General features: G+C 46.1%; 1 protein-coding gene across 1 annotated transcript in view; it reads left to right on the top strand.

The window, feature by feature from the left end:
* Window positions 1–273: 273 nt before the first annotated feature.
* WNT6 (Wnt family member 6) overlaps window positions 274–8,463 on the top strand; it is a 178,762-nt gene continuing 170,572 nt past the window's right edge. The window contains exon 1 of the mRNA XM_077447867.1: window positions 274–642. Within this exon, the coding sequence (XP_077303993.1) occupies window positions 566–642 (77 nt within the window). The 5' untranslated portion in view covers window positions 274–565. The remainder of the gene's footprint in view (window positions 643–8,463) is intronic.

Here is an 8,463-nt window from a genome sequence, read left to right as displayed (position 1 = left end):
CTCTACGACTTCCATCGACCCCCCCCTCCCCCTCCCTCGGGCACCTTTTGGGGGGGTGACACAGAATACGTTTTTTGATAGAAGAACGATTAGTAATTGTGTGGATTCACCTCCCTCTATCTCTTCCTCTCCCTCCTCCCTGCTCCTCTCCTCTCTTCACCTCCTCCTCTCCACCCCAGACCCTTCTCTCTCTTCCTCCCAGACGGGCTCCCCTTCCTTACTCTGCCAGTCCTCAGGACAGTCCCTGTACTCCGGAGCCACCTGAGAGCCGGTGCCCCCCCCCCCCACCAGTCACTTGTGTCCCCCCCCCACCACCACCACCACCAACACCACCCCACCAGGCTCAGGCTCAGCTACTGTCCTCCCACCTTCTCATCCATCCCCATAGGGAAAAAATCCAGGCATTCCTTGGAGTTTTCTACTTGTTGACCTCGCTCCTTGTGTGTTCTTGGTTGCCTGGCTTGTAGAGAAGAAGAAGAAAAAGAAGAAGAAGAAGAATCTGAATCCGGATAACTTATTATTCTTGGTGCTCCTCTGCCTGCGCCCACCTTGGCCAGGAGGAATCATGATGCCCCTTTCCAGGACTCAGCTGGGACTTTTCTTCATCCTCCTGTGTCCTGCCAACATCATCGGGTTGTGGTGGTGAGTAGACCCGGCTGGGGTGACCCCGGCTGACTTCTTCTCCTTCTTCTTCTTTTTATTTAATTCCGCAAGCTGCCACTTGTTCCACTTCACATGCCCCAGGTAATGGCAGAGCGCAGCCAGCGGGAATCCGCTCCTGGGGAGATGCAATCAGCAACATGTTACTTCCAGGGACAATGTCCTTCTACCGGGAATGTCCCACACGCTGCAAATAGAATGCCATTAAATAATATTGCATTTAAAAAAAAAATTTTTAAAGTTCCTAAGGGCGTTGTTCCCTCCCCCCCCCCTCCTTTCTTGTGCTAACCTGCAAGTTGGGTTTGCTTCCAGCTTAGTTTATTCCGAGCTCGGTGGGGAAGAATCACGCTTCAGAACATGAGGCCCGTGTGACCGGACATGTTCACACCAGAGCGTTTTCTCCTGCGTCTGCCAGCACGCCGCACTGCCCACTGGTTCATGCGACCGGGCGCCACGCGTTGTCGTATGCTGATCGCATTACTGCCCCTTCGCATCAATGCGACACGGTGCAGTGTGACTGTTTGGAAAGGTGCAGGTGCTTCTTATGGTGGCAACATACTGTGTTTGGTTTACTTCAATAGGAGCGCATGGAAAAAAAATTTTTGCCAGTGTTTTGTGATTAATGCTCCATTCGCACTTGTACGAATCCAAAGTTGGGATGACTTTGGAATGCAACTTTGATGCAACTTTGGATGAGTGCAACTTGGATACGACTTTGACCAGTGATAATTGGACAACTATTGCATACAAGTTGCATTATATTATTATATTATAGGTTGAACCATAGACAATACCGTCAATCGTTGTGGTGACTATCACAATTTATATGCATTTTTGATAACATTCCGCTTCCCTCTTCCCCTTTTTTTTATTTTGTATCCTATGAAGAAATTATGCTATTAATAAAATTTCAATTTTTCTACTTATCACGTAACTTTTGTGCCTTTAAAGTCCAGTCAGGGGTTATTTCTTCTTCTAGTCTAGTTATTTGGATGTGGCACCCTACAGAGACACTTACCGATAATTTGTTGCATTATATAACATTCGGATACAACTTAGATTGTAAGCTCTTCTGAGCAAGGCCCTCTTAATCCTCTTGTATTTTATTGTATTATAACTGTATTGTCTCCCTTTTATATTGTAAAGTGCTGCGTAAACTGTTGGCACTATATAAATCCTGTATTATAATAATAATAATAATAATAATAAATAATAATAACTTTAATGCAACTTTTGAGGGTTAACATTGAAGTTGATGGCCCTCAAGCTACATGAAAGTCGCACCAAAGTAGTGCATGAACTACTGGAGTTGCTGGAACTTTAAGTCGCACATTCATGAATGGTCTTCATCTGAAAACATGGGGAATGACTTGTCATGTGACTTTGATGTCCACATTTGCATGACAAGTCGCACAAGTGTGAATGGAGCCTGTAAGTCATACCTGAATGTTATACAATGTAACAGTTGTGCAACAGTTGTCCATTATCACTGAAGTTGTATCCAAGTTGCACCCATCCAAAGTTGCATCAAAGTTGCACTCCGAAGTCAGTGTAACTTTGGAGTCGCACAATTGTGAATAGAGCCTAAAGCTGATAATGGATCAGAGTTTTTGAACATTATTATTATTATTATTATTAGGAATTGATATAGCGCCAGAAGCTTGCACAATATAAAGAGAGGCAGTACAGTTAAGATACAATTCAAGATAAGAGGGTCAGGAGGTTTGCTCGTGGGAGCTTGCAATCTAAAAGCCCCCAGGGACATTTTTGGGGAGGGTGATGGGAAGTTTACTACAATACCTGAGGAAGGTGGGACACCCTGCAAACGTTCAAGTCCAGGCTTCGGTCTCTGGAGGGGCTCGTTGTCTCCGCTCCCCCGGCTTCCTGCGGTGACACGGTGCTCAGGTCTCTGGGCTGTTGACAGAGCGGGGAGCGAGGCTGTGACAGCGCCGGGATTACCTGCGATCCGTACAAAAATAACAAATGTGATGTGCAGATGATGGAGAGGAAACAATACGCCACAACCCCACGGGAAGACATTCATAATAATGAGAGCCAAAGCAGCAAGGATGGGGCTGTGACCTGCAGAATAATATGGAATGCACAGAGTATATTAATAGTAATAGTCTGCAGAATAATATGGATTGCACAGAGTATATTAATAGTAATAGTCTGAAGATTAATATGGAATGCACAGAGTATATTAATAGCAATAGTCTGCAGAATAATATGGAATGCACAGAGTATAGTAATGGTAATAGTCTGCAGAATAATGTGGATTGCACAGAGTATATTAATAGTAACAGTCTGAAGAATAATATGGAATGCACAGAGTATATTAATAGCAATAGTCTGCAGAATAATATGGAATGCACAGAGTATAGTAATGGTAATAGTCTGCAGAATAATATGGAATGCACAGAGTATAGTAACGGTAATAGTCTGCAGAATAATATGGAATGCACAGAGTATAGTAATGGTAATAGTCTGCAGAATAATATGGATTGCACAGAGTATAGTAATGGTAATAGTCTGCAGAATAATATGGAATGCACAGAGTATAGTAATGGTAATAGTCTGCAGAATAATATGGATTGCACAGAGTATAGTAATGGTAATAGTCTGCAGAATAATATGGAATGCACAAAAAATATTAATAATAAACTGCAGAATAATATAGATTGCATAGAATATAATGTTAATAATAATAATCATAGTAAGAGGTAAAGCAGCAAGGACGTCGTTGTGAGCTGCAGAATAATGTGGATTGCACGGAGTATATTAATGGTAATAGTCTGCAGAATAATATGGATGCAGAGAGTATTGTAATAGGAATAGTCTGCATATTAATATGGAATGCACAGCGTATATTAATGGTAATAGTCTGCAGAATAATATGGAATGCACAGAAAATAATAGTCTGCAGAATAATATGGATGCACAGAATATACTTCAATGGAAAAACGCATCAAGAATGGCTGTAGAGGTGTTTTTGGTGTGTTCTTCTGCACGACAAGAGACACCTCCTCCTAGCAATATCAACACTTCCCAAAAAATGCATCAAAAATGCACATGAAAATCAACCACACATGCATAGATGTGCACCCACCTAGCCTTATAGTCTGCAGAAAAAAAAATGGAATGCACAGAGTATGATGGGCAGCACAGTGGTGTAGTGGGTAGCACTCTCACCTAGCAGTAAAAAGGGTCGCTGGTTCAAATTCCCACCATGACACTACCTGCCTGGAGTTTGCATGTTCTCCCTGTACCTGTGTGGGTTTCCTCTGGGTACTCCAGTTTCCTCCCACAATCCAAAGACATGCAGGTAGGTTAATTGGTTTCGGTCCAAAATTGGCCCTAGTATATGAATAGGGACCTTGGATTGTGGGCTCCATGAGGGTAGGGACCAATGTGAGTGTGCAATGTACAGGGATAGGGACAATTATAGACACCTCACTCTGGATGGACTGATGTCTTTATTCAACCTTACTAACTATGTATGATAACAGTAATAGTCTGTAGAATAGTATGGAATGCACAGAGTATATTAATGATGACAGTCTGCAGAATAATATGGATGCACAGAGTATAATAATAGTAATAGTCTGCAGAGTATCTCTCTCAGGGTGCGGTTTGCAAGGTTTTTACACTCTGCCCAAAGTTTTCATAGACAGATGAAGATGATAAATTCTGAGCAATGGCTGCACCATAAAGTTCTCTGTTTGTCAGCAGCAGATCAGGCTAATCCCAGCACATAACAAGGCAAAGATGAGAATAGTCGGGATCTGGAGAGTAGCTGGGATACAGAGAATAGCCGGGATATGGAGAATAGCCGGGATGCGCAAAATAGTTGGTATATGGAGATCAGCCGGCATCTGGAGAAAAGCCGGGATACGGACAATAGCCGGGAAAGGGAGAGTAGTTGGGATATGGAGAATAGCCGGGATATGGAGAATAGCTGGGATACGGAAAGTAGCTGGGATACGCAGAGTAGCCGGTATATGGAGAGTAGCCGGATATGGGGAATAGCTGGATATGGGGAATAGCCGGGATATGAAGAATAGCTGGTATAGGGAGAATAGCAAGGATCTGGAGAATAGCCAGGATCTGGGGAATAGTCGGGATCTGGAGAATAGCCAGGATACAGATAATAGCCAAAATCTGGAGATCAGCCGGGATCTAGAGAATAGACAGCTACTGAGAATAGCTGGGATCTGGAGAATAGCCGAGATCTGGAGAATAGCCGGGATCTGGAGAATAGTCGGGATCTGGAGAATAGCCGGGATCTGGAGAATAGCCAGGATCTGGAGAATAGCCGGGATCTGGAGAATAGCCAGGATCTGGAGAATAGCCGGGATCTGGAGAATAGCCAGGATCTGGAGAATAGCCGGGATCTGGGGAATAGTCGGGATCTGGAGAATAGCCAGGATCTGGAGAATAGCCGCGATCTGGAGAATAGCCAGGATCTGGAGAATAGCCGGGATCTGAGGAATAGTCAGGATCTGGAGAATAGCCGGGATCTGGGGAATAGTCAGGATCTGGGGAATAGCCGGGATCTGGAGAATAGTCAGGATCTGGAGAATAGCCAGGATCTGGAGAATAGCCGGGATCTGGAGAATAGCCGGGATCTGGAGAATAGTCAGGATCTGGAGAATAGCCGAGATCTGGAGAATAGCTGGGATATGGGGAATAGCCGGGATCTGGAGAATAGCCGGGATCTGGAGAATAGTCAGGATCTGGAGAATAGCCGAGATCTGGAGAATAGCTGGGATCTGGAGAATAGCTGAGATCTCTGGAATAGTCGGGATCTGGAGAATAGCCGGGATCTGGAGAATAGCCGGGATCTGGAGAATAGCTGAGATCTGGAGAATAGCCAGGATCTGGAGAATAGCCGGGATCTCTGGAATAGTCGGGATCTGGAGAATATCCGGGATCTGGAGAATAGCCGAGATCTGGAGAATAGCCAGGATCTGGAGAATAGCCGGGATCTGGGGAATAGTAGGGATCTGGAGAATAGTCGGGATCTGGAGAATAGCCGGGATCTGGGGAATAGTCGGGATCTGGAGAATAGTCAGGATCTGGAGAATAGCTGAGATCTGGAGAATAGCTGGGATCTGGGGAATAGCCGAGATCTGGAGAATAGCTGGGATCTGGGGAATAGCCGGGATCTGGGGAATAGTCAGGATCTGGAGAATAGCCGAGATCTGGAGAATAGTTGAGATCTGGAGAATAGTCAGGATCTGGAGAATAGTGGGATCTGGGGAATAGTCAGGATCTGGAGAATAGTCAGGATCTGGAGAATAGCCGGGATCTGGGGAATAGTCAGGATCTGGAGAATAGTCAGGATCTGGAGAATAGTTGAGATATGGAGAATAGTCAGGATCTGGAGAATAACCGGGATTTGGGGAATAGTCAGGATCTGGAGATTAGCGGGATCTGGGGAATAGTCAGGATCTGGAGAATAGTCAGGATCTGGAGAATAGCCGGGATCTGGGGAATAGTCAGGCTCTAGAGAATAGCTGGGATCTGGAGAATAGCCGAGATCGGGAGAATAGTCAGGATCTGGAGAATAGTCAGGCTCTAGAGAATAGCTGGGATCTGGAGAATAGCCGAGATCTGGAGAATAGTCAGGATCTGGAGAATAGTTGAGATCTGGAGAATAGTCAGGATCTGGAGAATAGACGGGATCTGGGGATTAGTCAGGATCTGGAGAATAGCCTGGATCTGGGGAATAGTCGGGATCTGGGGAATAGTCGGGATCTGGAGAATAGTCAGGATCTGGAGAATAGCCGGGATCTGGGGAATAGCCGGGATCTGGGGAATAGTCGGGATCTGGAGAATAGTCAGGATCTGGAGAATAGCCGAGATTTGGAGAATAGTCAGGGTCTGGGGAATAGCCGGGATCTGGGGAATAGTCGGGATCTGGAGAATAGCCGGGATCTGGAGAATAGTTGAGATCTGGAGAATAGTCGGGATCTGGAGAATAGCCGGGATCCGGGGAATAGTCAGGATCTGGAGAATAGCCGGGATCCGGGGAATAGTCAGGATCTGAAGAATAGTCAGGATTTGGAGAATAGCCGGGATCTGGGGAATAGTCAGGATCTGGAGAATAGCCGAGATCTGGAGAATAGTCAGGATCTGGGGAATAGCCGGGATCTGGGGAAGTCGGGATCTGGAGAATAGCCGGGATCTGGGGAATAGTCGGTATCTGGAGAATAGTTGAGATCTGGAGAATAGTCGGGATCTGGAGAATAGCCGGGATCCGGGGAATAGTCAGGATCTGGAGAATAGCCGGGATCCGGGGAATAGTCAGGATCTGAAGAGTAGTCAGGATTTGGAGAATAGCCAGGATCTGGGGAATAGTCAGGATCTGGAGAATAGCCGAGATCTGGAGAATAGTCAGGATCTGGGGAATAGCCGGGATCTGGGGAAGTCGGGATCTGGAGAATAGCCGGGATCTGGGGAATAGTCGGTATCTGGAGAATAGTTGAGATCTGGAGAATAGTCAGGATCTGGAGAATAGCCGGGATCTGGGGAATAGTCAGGATCTGGAGAATAGCCGGGATCTGAAGAATAGTCGGGATATGAAGAATAGTCAGGATCTAGAGAATGGTTGGGATCTGGGGAATAGTCAGGATCTGGAGAATAGCCGGGATCTGAAGAATAGTCGGGATCTGGGGAATAGTCAGGATCTGGAAAATAGCCAGGATCTGGGGAATAGTTGGGATCTGGGGAATAGTCAGGTTCTGGAGAATAGTCGGGATCTGGAAAATAGTCAGGATCTGGAGAATAGCCGGGATCTGGAGAATAGCCGGGATCTGGAGAATAGTCAGGATCTGGAGAATAGCAGGGATTTGGGGAATAGTCAGGATCTGGAGAAAAGCTGGGATCTGGAGAATAGTCAGGATCTGGAGAATAGCCAGGATCTGGAGAATAGTCGGGATCTGGAGAATAGCTGGGATCTGGAGAATAGCCGGGATCTGGAGAATAGTCAGGATCTGGAGAATAGTCAGGATCTGGAGAATAGTCGGGATCTGGAGAATAGTCAGGATCTGGAGAATAGCAGGGATCTGGGGAATAGTCAGGATCTGGAGAAAAGCTGGGATCTGGAGAATAGCCAGGATCTGGAGAATAGTTGGGATCTGGAGAATAGCCGGGATCTGGAGAATAGTCAGGATCTGGAGAATAGTCGGGATCTGGAGAATAGCAGGGATCTGGGGAATAGTCAGGATCTGGAGAATAGTTAGGATCTGGAGAATAGTCGGGATCTGGAGAATAGCAGGGATCTGGGGAATAGTCGGGATCTGGAGAATAGCAGGGATCTGGGGAATAGTCAGGATCTGGAGAATAGCAGGGATCTGGGGAATAGTCAGGATCTGGAGAATAGCAGGGATCTGGGGAATAGTCAGGATCTGGAGAATAGCCGGCATCTGGAGAAAAGCTGGGATCTGGAGAATAGTCGGGATCTGGGGAATAGTCAGGATCTGGAGAATAGTCAGGATCTGGAGAATAGTCAGGATCTGGAGAATAGCCGGCATCTGGAGAAAAGCTGGGATCTGGAGAATAGTCGGGATCTGGGGAATAGTCAGGATCTGGAGAATAGTCGGGATCTGGGGAATAGTCAGGATCTGGAGAATAGTCGGGATCTGGGGAATAGTCAGGATCTGGAGAATAGTCGGGATCTGGGGAATAGTCAGGATCTGGAGAATAGTCGGGATCTGGGGAATAGTCAGGATCTGGAGAATAGTTGGGATCTGGGGAATAGTCAGGATCTGGAGAATAGCTGGGATATGGAGAATAGTC

This window comes from Lithobates pipiens, unplaced genomic scaffold (assembly GCF_037356315.1).
Source record: "Lithobates pipiens isolate NorthernLeopardFrog02 unplaced genomic scaffold, aLitPip1_a1.2 Scaffold_22, whole genome shotgun sequence".
NCBI lineage: Eukaryota > Metazoa > Chordata > Amphibia > Anura > Ranidae > Lithobates > Lithobates pipiens.
This window is presented reverse-complemented; position numbering and strand designations above follow the sequence as displayed.